Raw genomic sequence first — 22,685 nt, 5'->3', positions numbered from 1 at the left:
AGGTGCATCTCAACCGATAGGAAATGTCAACTCTCTGAGTGGCGCCGCCCCCGGGACGCAACGGATGTTCTCTCAGACGCAAAGCATGATGGGAATGGGGAACGCAGTCCCGAGCACCGGCCCGTCTCCGGCCGCCAGTCAAGCAGACATGAGTCTTCAGTCCTGCGCGGGCGGTCTCGACGTGCAGCAAGTGCTCTACGGGAACATGCCCATGCACCCCAGCCACCCCAACCAGCAGAGAGCGCAGGTGTCCAACATGTCCAACGCGTACCGGCAGAGCGTGCTAGCGGCGCAGCAGCAACAAGCGCACCTTAAGAGCCAGCCCAATGCTGCCATGATGAAGCAGCAGCAGCAGCAACTAGCACGTCTTCCTAATAGCATTCCCAACGCCATGGCTAATGCTATGCCCACCGGTCTCCAGGGTGCCTTGCCCACTCAAGCCCAGTCCTGGCAAACACAGGCTTCCCAGCAGCACCCAGTTCTCCAGCCCGGCTTCCACATGCAGGCCAGGCTATCCAAGCTTCCCAACAACGCCCCGTTCCCTCAGGGTGGCATGGGAAGTAGTGGGGCGGGTCGCATGAACCCTGCACAAATGATGCCCAATATGAACCAACAGCGGACAAATCTGCCCCAGCAGCAGACGCCCCAGCAGGGTCAGGTGCCGACTCAACCCCAGCAGGTTCTGCCGGACCTGGGGCCCTTCAGCCAGACGCAGACCGGACCCAACCGCACCACAGCACTCCAGTGCAACCAGGCCTACCAGCTCAACAGATCAGCCAATCAGCAGCTCCAGTTCAGCTACAACAGCCAATCAGCAGCCGGCTTATCCGGCTTCCCCGCGGAGACCGATCTGGTGGACTCGCTGCTGAAGAACCAGTCGACCCAAGAGTGGATGGACGATATCGACGAGCTGTTGGCCAGTCACCAATGAGGAGAAGGCGTGAAACGGATCATATCTGCTGTGTTTGAGTTTGTAAATGAATGACAGACGCTGCCGCCGCCGCCACTGACTGGAGAGAGGAGAGCGCTCGACTACTGAACCTGTGGCTCAGTACAACCACTGAACTATCCTACCATGAGTGTCCGCTTGCGTTCAGCCGTCGGTACGGTTGTGTGGACTGTAGGCGTGTCTTCACATGGCCTTATGTTTGCACTCTTGAAGATGCACAATATGTGATTTACAGTGAGAGAGTCGAAAGCAATAGTTCACCCGATTAATGTCATGTACTCGCACTCAGTGTCGGTCCGAAGGTCGTGTCGGTCCAGTCCTGCTCCTGGAGGGCCACCTGTAAACATGGGTCAGTCCAAAATGAGCGTTTAATGTTGATTCATTAGTTGTAATGCTTTTGTGTGGAGTAGCTTATCAAGTAGAGGCCGTTTGCACACCGTTCTCAATTCAAATGTGAACGTATTTGTGCGTTTTCGGCTGGTTATTTACACCACAACGGTTTTTGAGGGCCTGAGAATGCAGACTATCGAGATCGGATCCTTTGAGCGCTGAATTGGCATCCATTCATAAGGACACGTGGCCCTTCAGAGCAGGATCAGAACACTGTGTGTGTGTGATCATAGTTCCACTGGAGAACAGGAGGCATACGAGGAGTTCGGAGAGACATTAGGGAATCCACAATGTCTTCAGTAGTTGCGTTGAGAACACGGTTTATGCTCCACATGGATCGACTAAACTTAGAAAGTAGATGTCTGATCGAGTCGTGACGGCTTGACGGAGTATAGATGAGACTAATCGTGAAGAACATTTGAACTCTACAATTCTCCCGTGAAAGTGGAGATCTATCTCATCATTAACACTTTCTCATGTTACACTACACTTTTAATATTATTATTATATATTTTTTTCCTGAAGATGAGTTTGAAAGCCCCGTAGTTGTAGACTTCTGTGTTGGGAAGAGGGCTGATGTTCCTGTTTGTTTTCTCCCGACTGCGTTGCCTGAACTCTCACTTCATCCCGGATTCTGTGACAGGATTTCATGTATATTTATATATATATTATTTTTTTGTATGTATGCAGTTTCTATTGTTCAGGAGAAGATAGATCTTATTTTTATATGTACATTGTTGCAAATTTTTGTAAGTATTTTATACTTTTTATTATGGTTCTCTGTAAAACAAGAGTATTATGTAAATATAGTTCTCTAGAAATGAGCTTGTTTGGTGTGTTTATTTAGTGTTTTGAATCATTTGTGCATTTTAACCCTCTGGTGCTCTTTGTGTGTCGGTCAAAAAGTACATATTTATTTATATATTTCAATGAAATTAATGAGCTATATTTTAGTTCGATATTGTTTTTTTTATTTCATATTTTGTTTTTGTTTTTTTAGGGGGATTTTATGGTAGTAAATTTTATTTTCACTGTATTTAAAATCCATTTATTCACTTTTTGAGCATAATTTCCAACTTGAACTGTGTTAAGTCTTGAATGCTTCAGCGCTCAGACTTCAGTTTGATCTCTTTTCAAAGACGACACTCGGCAGATTATTGATGAAGTGAAAAGTGTAAAAAAAACCCCGAATTTTATGTTTATTGTTATTAAAAATGCACAAAAATACTATTTATATTTTTTATATGAAATATAGATTTTCAAAATCACATTTTACTCTAAAACTGCAAGAAAATCTAAACAAGTCTGTTCCAAATGTGCGGCTGATACCTCAGTAAATGAGCTTTCAGTGAGAGTGTGTTTGGGAGCAGTAACAGATGTTCACACAGCAAGTGCCGAAACCTTTACCAAGTTTAGTATCAATCAAGATCGTCTGATCAAGTAAAAAAAAGTGTAAACTTTTTCGGTCAAAAATGACTGAGTAGCACTTAGCCTAGCTTTGAGTCGCGGTTCAGGAAAGCACACTCTGAATCTGATGTGTGTCCTGCTTAAAAGGACTGATCTGCACTGGAAAGCACAGGCATCTTGTGTTCTTAACTGTAGGCATCACGTTGTTTTTGTGACGCATTGTGTAAAAAATATTTCCAAAGATAAATGAGATATTTTGCTAAATTTTTAAATGCTTTGAAGTCCTGTTTTAACCAAGCTTGTTTCACATATACAGTAGTGTTGTTTTTTTTGGTCATTTTCATTGAAACCTGTTGCACCTGCTGTCAGAATACTATTATACTCCTAAAAGCGTCTGCTAAATGACTAAATGTAAATGTATTAGTGCTGTAATGTGGGTAATATGTCTGTGACCCGCCCAATCTAGTCATGGTGATATAGTGATCAAGGAAGAGCCAGGGCGTGTGGTTTGGACACACACACACACACACGCACAGGGATGATGCTGGATCAGGTCGTGTTGGTGGCAGCCGTCACAGTGCTGGGAATGATGGAGCAAGGTAACTCAGTCTGCTCAGAGAAACAGTTTATATACAGTGTGATGAAAGTGCTTGAGCAACTTTAACTCTTTCACGTAGAGAATGGACATGATTCTGTTACTGCGTGAGATGGACTTTAAACTAGTACGTGACTAAAGTAACTCCAATTATCATGTTGGCTCGTAGGATATTATATGACAGGATTAGCCTTGAAACGAGTGGAATACTGCAGAATACACTAGAACAATAAAGGTTACACATTTCAAAATAAGACTTGGACGTTAGCTGGACAAACTTAATGTATCACGTGTTATTGTGCAACTTTACATAAATGGATAACGTTAGTTTACTCACCCTAATGTCGTTTATGACACAAAAGATAGTATTTTGAAGATTGTTTTAGTGACTGTTGACAAAAATACTGAGACATGTTTATCAAAATATCAGTTACGCTTTACAATAAGGTTCATTAGTTACTCTGTATTACCTAACATGAACTAAAAATGAGCAATACATGTGTTACTGTATTTGTTAATCTTTGTTAACGTTAGTTGATCAAAAATACAGCTGTTCATTTTTCATGTTAGCTCACAGTGCATTAACTAATGTTAACAAGATTTAAAAAAATTATTAGTAAATGTTGAAATTAACATTAACAAAGATTAATGCTGTATAAGTGCAGTTCATTATTAGTTCATTCTAACTAATGTAGTTAACTAATGTACCGTAAAGTGTCCAAAATATCTTCTATATGTTCCGATGACAGAATTATGAATTATCCCTTTAAGATTTGTCAGAAAAGTAAAGTTATTTGAAGAAAAAATAACTTTTGTCAGATAAATTCACTAAAGCAAGTGTTAGCCTAATATATTTTTGCTTGTCAGGTGAATGTATGACGACATATGTTTAAATTAAAGACCAAACATCCGGATTAAGAACGGGATATTTCACAATGTTTGTTAGAAATTTGTTTGCCTTATAATTAAGTTAAATCTGCGTTGAAGCCGGTGTATGAGGGATAATGTATTATTAATTATACAATTATTATTATTATCATTATTATTATTACATTATCCCGCTTATTACACGGCTACTTGCCACATCAGTAAATCATTAAACGCGAAATATTGATCTGAGTTGAATATTATCAGGTGTTTTTAAACACAAAGCTTCCGCGGAGAGAGAGCAGTTTCAGCGGCAAGATCAAACTAGACGGACATTTAAGAGATACGGTATACAGTCACACCACTTATTCATTTCAACACATAATAATGGAGATAAGAGATATTGATTTCAGATTAAACTGTTTTAAAGGGGTCATGAACTGGATTGTTTTATTATTTTATAATGTTGCCTGGGGTGCCCTTATAATGTTAGTATGATTTTTACATCAAAAATTGTCATAATTTATAAATAAAAGCCATTTTTCCAAGCCTGATTTCAGCCTCAGATTTGAACGCTCTGTTTTAAGGGGCGTGTCTGCTGTGAGACTGCAGTGCAAACGCCCACTGCTGTGATTGGCTGCATGCTTGCATATGAAATAGCTAGTATTATATGAACTCTCTCGAAAACTTTTACTACGTTTTTACTATTACAGCTATCGAGATTAACAAATCGTGCTGTTTGATTGACAGCTTGGGCGATTGGAAAGGGATCGCTTTCAGTTTAAAAAATATTATTTTCATAATTCTACGAGAAATTATGTGAAGTTGATCGTTTAGTCACTGATGCATAAACAGTATTGAACGATTTTAAGAGAAATATCTGAACTTGAATAATTACACAGAAATCACTGAATACACTACAAATCATTAGAATACGCATGGTTACTTGCATGTTGCTGGCAGATCCGTGTCGGGAAATTGTGATTGACTGATTTAATAAAGTTTAACCATGCTGGAATCCGAAGGAAGCTTATGCAGACTGTCTTCTTCCACAAACAGGCACTGCACAATATTTAGTAAACAGCATGTTTATTGCTTGGAAGTAGCTCGATCCGGTTTAGCAATTATCATGTCGTCCTATGTTATTTAGCATGTTTGGGCGAATCGGTGGGCGGGGCTAAACAGGCCGTGTTGAAGTAGGCGTTGATCTTCTTTTGTGGAGGCGGTGTTTTATCCTCTTTGACGTCATAGTTCCCCACTTTGAAAAACGAGTCGTTTGCTGAGCCTGATGTCTATAAAAGCTTTTATTGGACTAACAAGGTAGTTTTCAGTTCTGAAACTTACAGGATATTATTATAGTATGATGATCTCTTATATGTCAAAAGCTCAAGGAAATTTTGATTTCTCAGTTCATCACCCCTTTAAAATCGTACCTGTTTGTATCTTATAATCCAACAGTGTACAAACAGTCACAAAATGGCGACCGTTGCCATGAAAAACAGAGCGTTGCTATGGACGCGGAACGGACTATTTTCTTTAGCGGATGCAATACAATCGTTTTTAAATCAATAAACTCCCTTTTAAATCAATATTTTGTGTCAAATTATTTATTTATTTTGTAGGTAGCCATGTAATAAGCGGGATAATGTAGAGCGAGGCGGTTGTTATAGCGAATAACCCCTTCAGGCTGATTCAAGACCCCTCCGCTTCGCGCTCCCGTTCAGCCTGTCGGGGGGGTTATTCGCTATAACAACCGCCTCGCTCTACATTATCCCTTACATATCACACCGCTGGATGGAGCTGTTATAATTGTTATAAAGAACCAATCAGAATCAAGTATTCCACAGAGCCGTGTAAGTCTAAAGATCGTATTTACCAGTTGAACACACGCCACCACAATGTAAGCCCTGATCTTTATGAGTTGGGAGCGTTTGTCAGTGAGAAACATGGCGGAATACAACAATAGTTATTTATCAGTGATATTGTCAGGCTTTTCTATTTACAGCGCAGTAAGCTAATTGCCTGAACAGAAGATGATGGCATTATAATATAACGATGTAATATTAACGATAAAATTTGCAGTGGCTTCATAAATCAATTAAAAACATAAAAAAGCAAAGCACACCTGATGCACATTTCTTTGTTCTTCATTTTCTAGAATTAGAGTTTAAGAACCTTGCTGTATTTTTGTGTAATTGATTAAGAGAAAGTACACCGCCATCTTACGCCAACGAAAGTGACTTGAACGCACACGACTTCCCAGGAGGACTTGAATGCACCATAACATACCACTGGATGGCGCTATTGACCAATCAGAATCAAGTATTCCACAGAGCCGTGTAATAACCATAGACTGTAGGTAATAACGTGTTTATTCCCTCAGCGTACTTCTCCCTGAAGGTGATCTACGCACGCCGCAAGCACTCGGTCTCTCCGCCCGCCACCACCGGCCCGCCCGAGTTTGAGCGGGTCTTCCGAGCCCAGTGAGTCAGAGGAACCGCACTTACACACATCATATGAATGCTGAGAGGCTTTGTCTCATATGTCTGTCATCATCTTGCTTTTCCAGAGCGAACTGTTCAGAGTATTTCCCCATTTTCATCTTCTCACTTTGGCTGGCTGGAGTTTTCTTCAGTCAAGGTGAGTCTCTCTCAGCTGAAAGACCAAGCATAACCATCACCAGGTAGACTACTGCCAACTTTGTTCTCAAAGAAGAACATATTAATTAATTATGTTTCCGCCACTGAATATAAAAACGTAATTGCGACTTTTTATCTCACAATTCTGACTTTTTTCTTGTGTAATATAAACTCGCAATTCTGACTTTTTTCTAAAAATTGCAAGATATAAAGTCACAATTCCGAGTTATAAAGTCATAATTGCGTGATATAAACTCTGAAATTGTTATAAAGTCAGATTTGTGAGATATAAACTCTCAATAGTGTGTTATAAAGTCAGAATTGTGAGATATAAACTCTCAATAGTGTGTTTTAAAGTCAGAATTGCGAGTTATAAACTCGGAAATTGTTATAAAGTCAGAATTGTGAGATATAAACTCGCAATAGTGTGATATAAAGTCAGAATTGCGAGATACAAACTCTCAATAGTGTGATATAAAGTCAGAATTGCGAGATACAAACTCTCAATTGTGTGTTTTAAAGTCAGAATTGCGAGTTATAAACTCGGAAATTGTTATAAAGTCAGAATTGCGAGTTATAAACTCTGAAATTGTTATAAAGTCAGAATTGCGTAATATAGTTATTCCAAGTTATAAAGTCAGAATTGCGTAATATAGTCATTCCAAGTTATAAAGTCAGAATTGCGTAATATAGTCATTCCAAGTTATAAAGTCAGAATTGCGTAATATAGTCATTCCAAGTTATAAAGTCAGAATTGCGAGTTATAAACTCTGAAATTGTTATAAAGTCAGAATTGCGTAATATAGTTATTCCAAGTTATAAAGTCAGAATTGCGTAATATAGTCATTCCAAGTTATAAAGTCAGAATTGCGTATTATAGTTATTCCAAGTTATAAAGTCAGAATTGCAAGTCAGTATGACTTCCTTAAACTCATAATTGTGAGATATAAAGACTTTATATCTCACAATTCTGAGAAAAGTCATAAAATAATTATTTAACCCTCTACTCCACACAATTTCTTGGCTGATTTGGGAACATTTTATTGATTTATTGATAATTCCCCCGACCCCCCGAAATCAGCATCATACAATGCTCAGAGAGCAATACAAAAATCGCAAATCTTTTTCAAAAATGTAGAGAAAAGTAAAGTAAAATGGGAAAAACACTTGAAACACATTGATATATTTGATCATATACAGGCATAGGTTTGTATGTCATATCATGCACTTCATGTAATGAGATTTCACTCCTTGTGCAGAAATAAAGCAGTTCCTCTCTGCTGTGAAACGGTGTACGTTACACTTTTTGCACATCACTTTGGGTGTTCCTGTGCACCCAGTTTCTGAACATGCAAAACAAAAAAAACTTCATAAAACCATAAAACCTTCTCTACATCTTCATACACACACACACACACACACACACACACACACACATTTTTTATGTAAAGTTCATGTCATTTTAAATAAGATTACTAAAGCAAATAATCTTGTCTTCTTCTCACACAATGTGTCAGAACAGGACATCGCACCTTCAAATGCTGCATGATAGTGACTCTCAAACCTTATTGGACTGTTCTTTGATACTTTTTCAACCATTCTAATTGGTTGCAATCATTTAAAAAAAACATGTACTGAACATAGGCTTAAGAAACCGTTCCGTTGCCCTGTGCTGTAGAGGGTTAAACTCGCATTTGCTAAAAACAAGTCAAAATTACAAGTTTATATCTTGCAATTCTGAGGGATAAAAGGTCAGAATTGTGAGGAAAAAAAGTCGCAATTATCTTTTAAATTGTTTTATCCCATGGCGGAAACAAGCTTCCATAATTAATCGTGATGAAATGCAGCTGTAATATTTTGTGGTGTTAATAAGACTAGCTCAAGCATCTTGCAAATACAGTTGTAATCGAAATTATTCAACCCCCATTGCAAATCAGATTTATTGGCACATTTACAGACTGTTTGCAATGAACAAATCGAACAAAAGTCACTGAAATGGCTCAACACAACAAATGTTTCATGTGAAAGAGCTTTTGAAAAAGCAACCTAAGCTAGTTATGCTGGCATGTTTTCGTGGATTATTATTGCATTCGACCGCCCTGAAAATGTCTTGATTTATTTATTGTAACAGAGAGCATCTAATGTTTCATTTGAAAGAGTGAAAATGCCTAGATGTTTGGTCAGACTGGTCAGTTTTGACGGGTTTAGAGGGTTTTTTTGGGAACTTGACGGATGGTAACAAACCCCCTCAGGCTGGCCTAGAAAGAGGAACTTCCCCTTGTGAGAAGTGTACAAATAATACCTGCCTTGTTACTGTGGTTAACTATATTAAGTCTATCTAGATTAAACAGCTCTCACATCTGACACTGACTTCCACCATAATCTGACATCACACACCTCAGTTTTGCATGCAAACAAAACAAACTTTGAAAATGTTTTATACAAAACCGTGCAGTCCTGTTGTTTTGTTGTGTTTTTTAAAAAACACCTCCGTTCAGATCTAAACGAATGGCCTAAAATAAGCTGGTGATCAATGTTAGGTTAAATCAAGCATCACAGTTAAAAATAAAGCTTCTTGATTGGCATCTATGGTTCCATGAAGAACATTTAAAGTCCCCCTGTGGAGAAAATCCAGCGTTTAATGTAGTTTATGTGTGTATGTGGTGTGTTTAATATGCTTTAAGACAAACCATGTGTAAGTTCATAAGTCGACAGCATTGCTGAGTATTTCCTCCTTAAAACTGCAGTGAACCAAAGACAGTCTCAAACACACGCTTTGAAATCGCTGGTGTCACAAACTACCTTGTAACCAATCAGATCAATGTGTGATCGTCAACCAGTGGATCACTGAGCTGAGTGAGTGAGTGGAGACGGGGCTCATTTGCATATTCATAGAACCACGCATACTAAATGAGGCAAGAGTGTCGAGTTATATTCAAGATATTTTAAGACATGAAGACATTTTTTCAAGGAAAAAAAACGTTTAAATGTCATTTTGGTGATCAAAGATGAGTTTTAAGGGATTCAATTATTGACTACAGGGGGACTTTAAATGTTCTTCACACTAAGAAAGAAAATAATGGTTCTTTTAAGAAATAGGGTCTCAATTATAACCGCTGCATCGCACAAAACAGGTCCTGAAAGGTGAGGAGCAGATGAAGGAAAACCACTTTAAATCGCCAGGATCACAACATATGGGACCCAGCCTAGCACAGGTTACACAAGCATACAAGTACTAGGACTGGCGTCAGACGCTCCGCCACGTCCGACCGCCGAGGTGTGCGGAGAAACTTGACAGGGGTCGCCTAAGTGTGGAACTCGACTGGAGCAAATATCCGCTCCATGTGGAGGGGAGTGGCGCAGAAAGCTGACACTAGAGCAGGAACTTCGGTGTTACTGTCTGGTTGAAGCGATCACACGGGAAGAAACCGGCTCAACACATAGGCTATAAAATCTAGCGAACGTGTTAGGTGTCGCCCAGCACGCAGCTCTACAGATCAGCGAGGCGCCGTGTGCCAGCGCCCAGGAAGAAGCGCTGTCCAAGCGCTTGCAGGTTCACCACCTGGTCCCGGAAGGGAGTGGTAGGAACCTTGGGCCCGTATCTGGGCCGGGGTCTCAGGATCAAGTGAGAGTTAGCTGGGCCGAATTCCAGGCACGATTCGTTGACCGAAAATGCATCGCTCCAGCCCTTCTTGCAGGAAGGAAAGCACTGCTCTAATCGAGCAAGTTCAGGGGTTCTCCTGGTGAGAACTCCAATCAACGAACAGGTTCCACTTCAATGCATAGAGGCGCCTCGTAGAGGGGTGTCAACTACCGCCTGGGGTAGGTCACCTAGAACCTCCTAGAATAAGCTTAAATGAATTGGCCTAGAGAGAAAAATTATAATGACATTTTTTATCTAAAGACTACATATAAAATAGCTACCAAAATGAATGTCGGTAACTACTTTTTGACTAAAAGTAATGACTAAGTTGGCAAAAAATGCTATGACTTTTTGTCAACTAAAACTACACTAAAACTATGATAGACAAAATAGGCTCCGGGGCCAGCTGTGTGCCAGTGCGTCCGTGCTGAGGGTGCCCTCAGTCTGGGAGAAAAACAACTGGCAGTGGGACATGTCCGGGGCGGCAAACAGATCTACCTGTGCATTCCCGAAGCGCCTCCATATCAGCTGGACCTGAAGCTGCATGTCCCCCAGCCGGTGGCAGAGGCATCCGTGGTGACCACAACATGTCTGGACACTTGTTTCTACGGGCAGGTGTTCCCCTAGAACAAAGGGTCTGACCACGGGCTGAGAGTGATGGACATCCGGCACGAGCCGCGCTGCCACCCCCAGTGCCAGTGTTGGAGCCAGTGTTGATGCGGCCTCATATGAAGCAATCCGAGCGTGCTCACGCAGTCCAACACTGACTGGACGCGGGCATCCGTGAGGCACGCTGTCATGTTGATTGAGTCCAGCTCCATTCCGAGAAAAGAGATCCTCTGCACGGGGGTGAGTTTGCTCTTTTCCCACTTGACCCGAAGCCCTAGGTGGCTGAGGTGACTGAGCATCATGTCCCTTTGTTCGCACAACTGTTCTCTTGACTGCGCCAGAATGAGTCGAGGTAGTTGAGAATGCGAACACCACGCTCGCACATGGGAGCAGTGGCCGCCTCTGTGACTTTCGTGAAGACACGGGGCGACAGGGCCAGCCCGAAGGGTAAGACTTTGTACTGATATGCCCACCCCTCGAACGCAAAGCGAAGAAACGTCCGGTCTTCATATCGGTTGGAGGGACTGGCTCGATCGTGTCCTTCACCATCTCTCTGTCTCTGCCCTGAGCACAGGGGCATTTTCTGCCAGAACATGGGAGAACTGAATGCCCCTAAAGTCTGGGGGGCGCCGGGCGAACTGAATCGCATAGCCGAGTCTGATGGTACGGATGAGCCAGTGAGACGGGCTGGGAAGCGCTAGCCAGGCTCCCGGACGCCGTGCAAGCGGGACCAATAGACGTATCCACAGTGGGGCAGCGCTGCGGAATTCAGTGACTCCACTCAGACGGCATAGCGGCCCGAAGTGATTCCAAGAGATCTTCTTCTCCAGCACACCCTCCCACCTCTGCTGCCCCATGCCCACCATCCTGCAGGTCCTTTCCTCTTCAGCACCTGCCCACACCTCCTCCAGGACTAGCTGGCGTCTGTCCCTACCTTGGGCCTCATATTTTCATAATGTCTTGTACCATTAAATATGGCATCACGTGGATGAATATGCTTATGCAAATGATATGCAGATGAGGATATGCATAGTAAAACGAGGCGTTGCAAGCTCATATATAGTTATTCCGGGGTGGAGATGCGAATGCGCACAATCTTCCTCTTACTGGGATTTATAAAGGGATTTTTGCGCGGGGTCTGGCGGACGCACGGGTTTATAAGTCAGATTTAGTTTTTTGCCGTACGCCATTTTTGGCTTCTGGGCGCACGTACACTTTTAGTAAGAATCCTACGCACAGTTTTATAAATGAAACCCCAGATCACTGAAAGATTCTTTGAGGAACCAAAAATGGTTCTACGATGTGATATTTCTCTCTCTCTCTCTCTAGCATTGGCAGCGCTCTTCGGGATCCTGTACCTCTATGGCCGGTATCTGTACTTCCACGGCTATGCGGAGTCGGCTCAGGGCAGGTAAAGTGCTGTGTGTGGTCAGTAATGTTGATGTTGGTGTGTGTGGTCAGTAATGTTGGTGTGTGTGTGTGCTGGTGTCGGCTGACCTGTGGCTGTCCTCCGGCAGACTGGAGCCGCTGTACTTCAGTGCTAAGATGCAGTGGGTTCTGATCACTCAGTCCGTTGTGTGTGTGTGTGTGTGTGTGTCTGTGTGTGTGTACTCACCTGTCTCTGTCCTCTGTTAGACTGGAGCCGCTGTACTTCAGTGCTAAGATGCAGTGGGCTCTGATCACTCAGTCCGTTGTGTGTGTGTGTGTGTGTGTGTGTGTGTGTGTGTACTCACCTGTCTCTGTCCTCTGTTAGACTGGAGCCGCTGTACTTCAGTGCTAAGATGCAGTGGGCTCTGATCGCTCAGTCCGGGCTGGGTGTCGTCTGCTCCCTCACACATGCCTATCTGGGACTGGACCTGATGCACTCCGTCACTCATCTACTGGGCCTGACTGAACACACATGAACTACAAGCAGCAATACATTTATATAGCATTACATTTATATATCAAATATAGGATGTTAATTTTCCACTGAGAATGTCCAATAGTGGAAGTATACATCTCACAGGAGAATTATGTCTTGTTTTTGTATCCTAAATACAATTAAACATTTGTTTTGTATAATTTTACACAAATTACAACTTGACCAGAAATGACGCACAATAAAAAAATATTCTGCTTCCAAGTGATATTTGGTAATATTTAGTATGTTTTCTTCATACATCACTTCTCATATTTACTCTCAAGCTTTTCACTGAAAATGTTGTCTAACAAGGTAAACGAGTATTGACTTAAGAAATTAATTTAATGGGGCAATGGATGGATGGATGGATGGATGGATGGATGGATGGATGGATGGATGGATAGATAGATAGATAGATAGATAGATAGATAGATAGATAGATAGATAGATAGATAGATAGATAGACTAGAGATAAGATAGATTAGAAATAATATATAGACAGACTGATAGAGAGAGAGAGAGAGAGAGATAGATAGATAGATAGATAGATAGATAGATAGATAGATAGATATACAGAGAGATAGATATATAGATAGACAGAGATAGATAGATTTGAAATAATAGATAGAGAGACAGACAGAGAGATGGATAGGTAGACAGATATAGATAGATGGATAGACAGATAGATTATAAATAATAGATTGATGGATAGATATACAGAGAGATAGATATACAGAGAGATAGATATATAGATAGACAGAGATAGATAGATTTGAAATAATAGATAGAGAGACAGACAGAGAGATGGATAGGTAGACAGATATAGATAGATGGATAGACAGATAGATTATAATTAGTTAATGTTGATAGTTAATGTTTAAAGCCATGTATTTCTAATCTGTAAGCATTTGTAAACAGTAAAGACTAGAATGTTGTTTGACAGACTTCACACACAAATCTCTAAATCCTCAAGTGTTTGACTGAATTGCTCTGCATCTGTGGACAGTGTTTTGTATGTTTGACCGCTAGGAGGCGCTACAGCTGCGTAGATCAGTGCCTGTCAGTAAAGACTAGATCAGTGTGAATTCTTTATTCCCTGCTCTGGTGTTTGATGAAATACCATAAAGCAGAGTCACTGGAGGCTGTGCTGTACTGAGCTGATGGACATCTGCCAACATATAGAAACCCTAGAATGACGCTTTGCTTCTGTACAGCAGAACCACAGAATCACTCAAACTACCATTCCTGGTGGTAAAGATTATAGGACCAAATTTAAATAAGCTTTGAAATTTCAAAATCTGATTTTCTCCCTTAAAAAAAAAAAAAAAAAGCATGAATTAATAAATAATTTCATAAATAGTAATGCTAATTTTATTTGTTATTTTTAAAGTTCTATAATTTTCCTTTACAATTAAGCTGAAGTATACGCTCTGTAACACACGCTAACCAGCTGCGCGTTTGGACCAGACCTGCATGAAATGACTTTAGAAATTAGTCTTGGAAAACACATTTATTAGCTATTGTCTTGATTTTGTGATACAATAAACATATTAAGGAAAAAAACAACAACACAAATGCACAGACACCATGAGCGCATTACTGGATGTCTGACTATTGCCTGGCTATCTTTGATTATGTCTGCCTTCTAAACTACTTTTAACTCTCTCGCATTTTTGATAATTTTTGCAAAACTTTCATGTCCCCCAGAATATTTTGTTGTATGAACATCTGCACATAAAATATAGAGCTTCTGCCTTTAAAAATTTTATTCTAGCACTATGTATTCTTTTTTATCAACACTTTAATGTGGGTAAGTTTCATAAAAAAATCAACATTTTGAGCAAAAAGCTGAGAAAATGACATTTTCTCAAAGACTAGATCGGATTCGGATCGATGATCAAAACACAGATGAAGTAGTTTGAGTCCATCAACCCCCTTAAAGCTTCAGTCGTTTCCTCTTCATGGGTGTTGTGATTAGCTGTATCAAGTCACTCACAGGAATCAGACTGTAGCACTGATGAGGTAAGTACTATACCGAACGGAGAAAATGATAGGACCTCGAGGGAACAAACAAAGTCCCTGAACCGCCTCGACGGCCTCCTGACTCGCTGAGGCCGCAGTTTCCCTTCTTGTGTAACTGAAGCCGGGCTGTATATGAATGCGAGGTTTGCAGCTCAAGAACTGGTGTGGCTGTATGTGGGTCTGCCAGAGGACTGGAAGTGCTCGACCGGGGTCCTGGTCCACCCTCCGGGGTAGGCACAACTGTAGAGGACGCCGGTGTTTGGGCTGTAGCGGCACTTCCTCTATAAGGTGCCGATCTGTCCCGGTGCACGGCCACCTTCCTACCCCTCGAGGCAACTGAACTCGGTCAACAACTTCTCCGATTCTCTCCAGAACACTGCACGGCCCAACCCACTTGGGGTCAAGTTTAGGGCACCTGCCCTTCTTTCTCTGAGGGCTGTACACCCACACCAGCTCTCCCGCTGTGCAATGACACCCTTTTGCTTTTAGGTCATAATTTCGCTTCTGCCGGGTCACCGCTTTTAACAACTGCTTCCTTGCAAAATTATGAGCAGTTTCCAATGAGTCCTGAAGCTTCCTAGCATACTCAGGGCCAGGGGGCACAGCAGGCACATCAGGTGGCCTCCCAAAAGACATTTCCCCAGGTGTTCTGATCTCCCGCCCCAACATCAAAAGGGTGGGTGTGCAAAAGGTTGAGTCTTGCACAGCGGATCGGCACACCATTAGGATAAATGGCAAGTGCGTATCCCAGCCTCGCTGATGCTTGGCAGACACAATGGCCAGCTGTTCCGCCAGTGTCCTGTTAAACCTCTCAACGAGGCCATCACTTTGGGGATGCAAAGGGATGGTCCTTGTTTTGTGAATCCCTAATTTTTCACACCTCACAGAGAAGACACGCGACTCAAAATCACGGCCTTTGTCGCTGTGTATGGATTCTGCAACCCCAAACCGGCTGAACATGCCATCCACCAACGCGTTCACCACTGTCTCATCTTCTTAATCAGGCAGTGTGTAAGCTTCTGGCCATATAGTGAAATAATCCATAGCTGTCAGCACAAACCTGTGACCCCTCTCCGAACATGGAAAAGGACCCATTACATCCACCCCTACTCTCTCCATTGGGCCTCCTACGGGGAACTGTTGCAGGGGAGCAAGGGACTGGACAGGCGAGCCCTTGTGTGAAGTGCAACCATCACACCACCAACAAAAATCCTCCACATCTCTCGACAAAGAGAGAATGGCCACTTCCTCCCACAGAGGTCACTGATGTTTTTGGACCCACTGGATTAATGGCTGCAGGTCCGCATCTTCCTCTTGCAGCCGCCTCCAGTCCTCTACTCCCACTGTCCCCACCGTCAAACACCCCGGCTTATCACCATGCTTACAAACCACAGAAGCCCCACTGGCATCCGGGTCCTCCAGCTCTCTTTCCCTGGCTTCTCTTTAGTCACAGTACCGACACCCGTCGGCAAAGCATGGCCGACGAGAAAGAGCATCTGCGTTTGTTTGGTCTGACCCTGGACGGTGTACTACTCTCATGTTGTATGCCTGAAGTTCCTCAATCCAGTGTGCCAGCTGGCCCTCTGGCTCTTTGAATGACATTAGCCATTGGAGAGCTGAATGATCAGTGCGTACAGTGAAAGGTAGCCTGCACAGGTAATACTCAAAGTATCGGACTGCAAAAAGCACCGCAACAAGTTCCCGTCTAGTGACCACAGTATCTGTGTTCTGCCTTTTTGAACGCTTTGCTGTAGTAGGCCACAAACCGCTCACCCCCAACCCCCACCTGAGAGAGGACCGCCCCCATACCCACATTGCTGGCGTCAGTATCCAGAATGAAGGGCAGTGCCAGGTCAGGGGGGACCAATACAGGGGCTGTGATCAGAGTCTCTTTCAGGGCAGCAAAAGAGTTTTGACACCCCTCAGTCCAAGCAAAGGACTTCTCCTTCTTCAGCAGGCAGAATAGTGGGTCCGCAATGCTGGAAAAACCATGCACAAACCTCCTGTAATATGAGGCCAACCCCAACAGCCCTTGATCATCTTCCCTTTGTCCATCTCTTGAGACTCCTGCTGGTGATGACTCATATTGGGATGATCATGCGGACCCCATCACATTTCCCTGGTTACTGGCTAGCTTAGGACACTATACGCGTTTACATGACCAAATATTCGGGTTAGAAAGGGGGTACCCCAGGTATAATATCCGGGTTTTTAAAAACCGGGATATGAGCATATCAGGGTTTTTGCCGGTGTTTACATGGCCGTGCGCGACCGGGTTATTGCTAATATCCCGGTTTTGAACGGGTTATTGGCTGCATGTAAACGTAGTCAATGATGAACTAAATGTCCAGTCTGCTCACAACCCCAACAAATCCTTGGCCGTGTGCAGGGGCGTTGATCAGGTTGCAGTTCCACAGCTCGAATTAATTCAGTAATCTCGGAAACACAGACTGGCCTTTCACTTAGCCCCTCGCCCACATCAGTAGACCTCAATGACACCAACATAGTTTCAGAACTGGAACTAGTTAAAAAGAAAGAAAGAAAAACCTCAATGGCAAAGTCAGTGACTGCATGTGCTGGAGTTGGAGGTAATGGTGAACATGTGTCTGTTTATAAGAGGAACTGAAGGAAGTAATCGAGGCTTTCATGTTGCATGAAAGAGAGCGCTGCACATCTGTGTGACGGTGCCACTGACTGAAGGCGTGTGGCATCATCATGATGTGATGAAGTGTTGTGAATAGTTCTAGTGTAATGATGAATTGTGTCCACTGGTCAGATGGGTCAGCTGACGATAGCAGATCAAGATCAACGTGATTAGGGGTTTTAATGATAAAATATGCCATTTAGAAATTACATTTGCCAAGTCCATTGTCGTCCTAATGTGAATATTAAAGGGTTAGTTCACCCAAAAATGAAAACTCTGTCAGTAATCACTCTCCCTCATGTTGTTCCAACCCCATAAGACTTTCGTTCATCTTCAGAACACAAATTAAGATATTTGTGATGAAATCTGAGAGCTGTCTCACTCCTCCATAGGCTGTTAGGTCATTTCATTCAGCCGGTCCAGAAAAGTTAGTAAAAACATAGTTAAAATAGTCCAAGTGACTACAGTGGCTCAACCTTAAGTTTACCAAGCGACGAGAATATTTTTTGTGTGCAAAAAAAAAACTTTAACGACAAATTCGACTTTATTCAACTCTTCATTTTCTTCTGTGTGAGGCTCTGACGTGAGTTCACGAGACACATGCGCGAGATCTGAGGAGATATTTAAACCCCAATAATTTAGTTAAGAGCAGTCTGTTAGGCAAAGTTGCATTTTGATTGGTTGTTTGATTAAGAGTGCTCCCACACCCGTACATTATAACTTACATTACATTAAATGTAGGCTACTGCACTACGGAAAGCACACATAAATGCACATATGTATCATAATTTCAGAGTTGCTTTGCATTATCATGTTTTAACATGGACATTCGAAAATGGATCAACCTTAAAGTGGAGATTAAGCAAGTCAGTCAAGTTTACATTATTTAGTAAACTGATTTCCACTTTAAGGCGGTTTTGTATGTAGAATTGAGAAACTCTTGTTATTAGCGACATCGGTGGCCGTTAAGTGAACTGCAACAGACGCTTATTACTCGCGCTCGATACTATAAAATATATATGTATACTATAAACTATATGATAGACTATATAGATCTGGCAATGTGAGAATATATTTTGAATTAATCCCTTTTCTTTGCACAACATTGACATTATGGTACAGAACGGCTCCTGTCTAAAGGCCAATTTATACTTCTGCGTCGGGTGCGCGTAGAAGGTACGGCGTAGCATACGCATTGACGTGTACCATACGTCGTACCCTTCGCCGTACCCTGACGCGCACCTCCTCAAAAATGTAACTACGCGTCGCGGCGTCGCGGCGACGCGGACCGCAAGATCTGTGATTGGTCGGCTGGATAGCATCGCGTTTCCTCCTACGCTTTTCCGGAATGATCTTCTGCACTCTGCACCGCCCGCCCGCCATTTTTAAATGCCGAAGATCAGTGAAGAGCCATGGAAATAGACCAAGTGACCGAGAGATTGCTTGAAGAAGTGTGGAAATACAGCCATCTGTATGACTCCTTCAGTCGCCATTGCTCGTAGAAACCTAAACTCAAAACAGCCGCGAGGAATGTAAACACAGTGGAACTGGAACATTAAAACCCACCCGCGCCAACTAGCGTTTCGGCGGTGTAACTGCAGAGCAACACAGACATTCGCAGAAGTATAAATGCTCACGACGGCGTCGCCTACGTGCGTAGCCTACGACGTACACTACGGCGTACACTCAACGCAGAAGTATAAATTGGCCTTAAGTCTCAGCAGTGAGACAGAAAGCGTTTTGAGAGAGAGACGTGTGTGTGTGTGTCACGTGGCATATAATGATCCTCATGATCACACACACACACACCCTTCAGAGAATCTGGGATTTCCACCTCAGAGATGAAAGGAACTTATAATAATTAGATGTAATGAGAAAACTGGTTCAAAAATTAGATTATTCATACACACACTGACTGACAATCTCACCATTTTACTGCTTCTCCAGATGTGAAGATGAACGTGAATGCGTGTTTCTCTCTCCTCGAGTCTCTGTCAAGGTCAGCTGGTTTGAGGTGGTATTTTTAGCAAAACATTATCAAGAAATACTTTGCTCAGAGAGTAATGTGTTTAGAGTCATTGGATGTGTGTGTGTGTGTGTGTGTGTGTGTGTGTGTGTGTGTGTGTGTGTGTGTGTGTGTGTGTGTGTGAGAGAGTGTGTGTGTGTGTGTGTGTGTGTGTGTGTGTGTGTGTGTGTGTGTGTGTGTGTGAGAGAGAGTGTGTGTGTGTGTGTGAGAGAGAGAGAGAGTGTGATCTGCAAAACAACAGTTTATCTCAGAGATACAGTAAACAACAGGAGCACCGGAATAATCTTAACAGTTTTACATATTTGCATAAACTCAGAAAATGTTTAGCTAGATCACAGTATAATCTGCATGTAGACGTGAGCACAGTTTCTATATCCTCCACAGTCAGAGACCTGTGTGAGTTTTATAATGCACTATTGCTGCCTGTCCTCAATAAGCTATACACCTGCACCTGCTACACGTCTTCTTATTTAGAGATCTTACCCCAAATTTGCATGAAAACATGTGATGAAACAGCTATTCAAACATTCAAGAATTTTCTGTTAGGCTGCTTTGAAACTGTATTGTGAAAAGTGACATAGATACTTGTGAATTGAAGACATTCACCTGAGCACCGTGACTCTATCTGAACTGCGTGAACTGATGCATTGAGCTTGATAAATGAGCGTTTGAGCGAACACACACACACACACACACACACACACACGCACGCACGCACGCACACACGCACGCACGCACGCACGCACACACACACACACACACACACACACAGAGGTGGGCACAAATACATCAAAAACTATTTTGTTACAAACTACAATTACTGGCTCATGAAATGTAACAAAATAAAATACAAAATACTGATGTGAAAAATTTATTTAAATAAAATACAAGTAATTAGTATTTTGAAAATACAAAAATACTCCCACAATAATCTTAAAGGGTTAGTTCACCCAAAAATGACAATTCTGTCAGTAATTACTCACCCTCATGGTGTTCCAACCCCGTAAGACCTTCGTTCATCTTTGGAACACAAATTAAGATATTTTTTTTATTAAATCTGAGAGCTGGCTCACTCCTCCATAGGCTTCTAAGACATTATAACTTGCTGGCCCAGAAAAGTTATTAAAGACATCGTTAATATAGTCCAAGTGACTACAGTGGCTCAATCTTAAGTTTATAAAGCGACGAGAATACTTTTTGTGCGCAAAAAAAACCCAAAATAACGAGTGTTTTAGCGCAGCGCGTCTGTGTTATACGTCACACGTAGGCTCACTATTGGCCGACGCTGGTCATGTGTGTGATGCGTGTGACGTCGTACAACACAGACGCGCTGCGCTAAAACACTACGTGAAATAACTCGAGGCCCAGAGAGAAGGAAATGAATAGTGTAATAAAGTTGTTATTTTTGGGGTTTTTTGCGCACAAAAAGTATTCTCGTCGCTTTATAAACTTAAGATTGAGCCACTGTAGTCACTTGGACTATATTAACGATGTCTTTAATACATTTTCTGGGCCAGCAAGTTATAATGTCTTAGAAGCCTATGGAGGAGTGAGCCAGCTCTCAGATTTAATAAAAAATATCTTAATTTGTGTTCTGAAGATGAACGAAGGTCTTACGGGGTTGGAACACCATGAGGGTGAGTAGTTACTGACAGAATTGTCATTTTTGGGTGAACTAACCCTTTAAGTCTTTTTTTATTATTACTGAAAGGTCAATAACACAAATAGTAGCAATAACACAAATATGAGAAATGTGTAAATTCAAAATGGCGAAGTAGCAAAATAAAAAAGCATGGGCATTTCACTAAATCTCTACAGGGCCTGAAATAGCCCTGAAATTACCTCTGACGTAAATGGCATGTATAGCTAAGTTCACATCAATGGTGTGGTAGGCTGCCCTTAATAGCAAAACGTGTTTGATGTAGGCTACGTAGCCATATTATCACCGTTACTCTACTCGTGCCTTAAGGCTTGAATAATCGTAGAGAGACATTTCCTCACCACTGGCTAAGGGAGGGGAAACAGCCATAAATCTATATTTATGTTATGCTAACAGCTTTAATGAGGAACTTTATTGAAAGGTCAATAACAGAAATAGTAGCAATAACACAACTATGCTACAAAAGAGAAAACTAAACCATTGTCATTTAGGCTAGTTGTTTTTAAGTACAACCAACTTCTCCAATATTTCAGGAGTTAATCCCCTTCTATGAGGGCGGTAGACCATGCCTGCAAAAGAAAAGAGACGCTCAACTGGTGCTGATGATGGCAGAGTGGTGTTGAATCTCACGAAGAGCAGCTTGATTAGTGGATACGAGTCCAGTGAAGCCAGGTCCTTTCCAACACTATCTCACGACCAATTCGTACGAGTGATAAAAATGTGGCTAATTCGTATGACTTCTTCTCCTGTGTTCAAAACTCATTCACTTCTTGGAGGGAGCCTAGCCCTAGTCTACAGGGTGTCACGTGATTTTCGTGCATCTAACCTGGACATTGCCATTGCCATTGCCAACATCAGACCGAAAATATGGCAAAATCATTTATATGGTGATAAGCATATGGTGATTTTTCTTAAGTATTTGAAATACTCTAAATACACTCCAAAATATTTTGTTACAAACTACATTTTATTTTTTCCACACCTGCAAAATACAAATGACAAAATACACTAAAGTAATTAAATACGTATTTAAAATACATTTAATTGAAATACTGCCCATGTCTGCACACACACACACCCTCCAGCTGATGTGCTTCAGTGATGAGTGTGTCTCTTGGCCTGCTGGTATCAGCAGCAGATGCAGCGCTGCTTGTTAAAGCTGGAGAGAGAGAGAGAGAGAGAGAGAGAGAGAGAGAGAGTGTGTGTGTGTGTGTGTGTGTGTGTGTGTGTGTGTGTGTGTGTGTGTGTGTGTGTGTGTGTGTGTGTGTGTGTGTGTGTGTGTGTGTGAGCAAACTCTCACATCCAGTGGTGTTTCACTGCTTCCTCAACGA

At 42.1% G+C, this 22,685-nt stretch overlaps 2 protein-coding genes across 2 annotated transcripts in view; both read left to right on the top strand.

Moving 5' to 3' along the window:
* maml1 (mastermind-like transcriptional coactivator 1) overlaps positions 1-2,163 on the top strand; it is a 36,660-nt gene extending 34,497 nt beyond the window's left edge. The window contains exon 5 of the mRNA XM_082178076.1: positions 3-2,163. Coding sequence (XP_082034202.1) covers positions 3-931 — 929 coding nt within the window. The 3' untranslated portion in view covers positions 932-2,163. The remainder of the gene's footprint in view (positions 1-2) is intronic.
* Positions 2,164-3,196: 1,033 nt separating this feature from the next.
* ltc4s (leukotriene C4 synthase) lies at positions 3,197-13,228 on the top strand. Its single transcript, XM_082178093.1, has 5 exons — positions 3,197-3,345; positions 6,592-6,691; positions 6,778-6,848; positions 12,429-12,510; positions 12,853-13,228. The coding sequence occupies exons 1-5, from the start codon at positions 3,285-3,287 to the stop codon at positions 13,001-13,003; spliced, it is 465 nt and encodes a 154-aa protein (XP_082034219.1). The 5' UTR covers positions 3,197-3,284; the 3' UTR covers positions 13,004-13,228.
* The last annotated feature ends 9,457 nt before the right edge of the window (positions 13,229-22,685 follow it).

Source organism: Leuciscus leuciscus (assembly GCF_965113295.1).
Source record: "Leuciscus leuciscus genome assembly, chromosome: 8".
Taxonomy (NCBI): Eukaryota; Metazoa; Chordata; class Actinopteri; order Cypriniformes; family Leuciscidae; genus Leuciscus; species Leuciscus leuciscus.
Note: the sequence above shows the minus strand (reverse complement) of the source record. Positions and strands in the feature narration are given on the sequence as shown.

Bases quoted from the DNA above. Each gene is read 5' to 3' on its own strand.
- ltc4s (XM_082178093.1), top strand. From the start codon at position 3,285: ATGATGCTGGATCAGGTCGTGTTGGTGGCAGCCGTCACAGTGCTGGGA. The intron at 6,849-12,428 runs GTGAGTCTCTCT...CTCTCTCTCTAG, and splicing joins TGGAGTTTTCTTCAGTCAAG to CATTGGCAGCGCTCTTCGGG. The intron at 12,511-12,852 runs GTAAAGTGCTGT...GTCCTCTGTTAG, and splicing joins GCGGAGTCGGCTCAGGGCAG to ACTGGAGCCGCTGTACTTCA.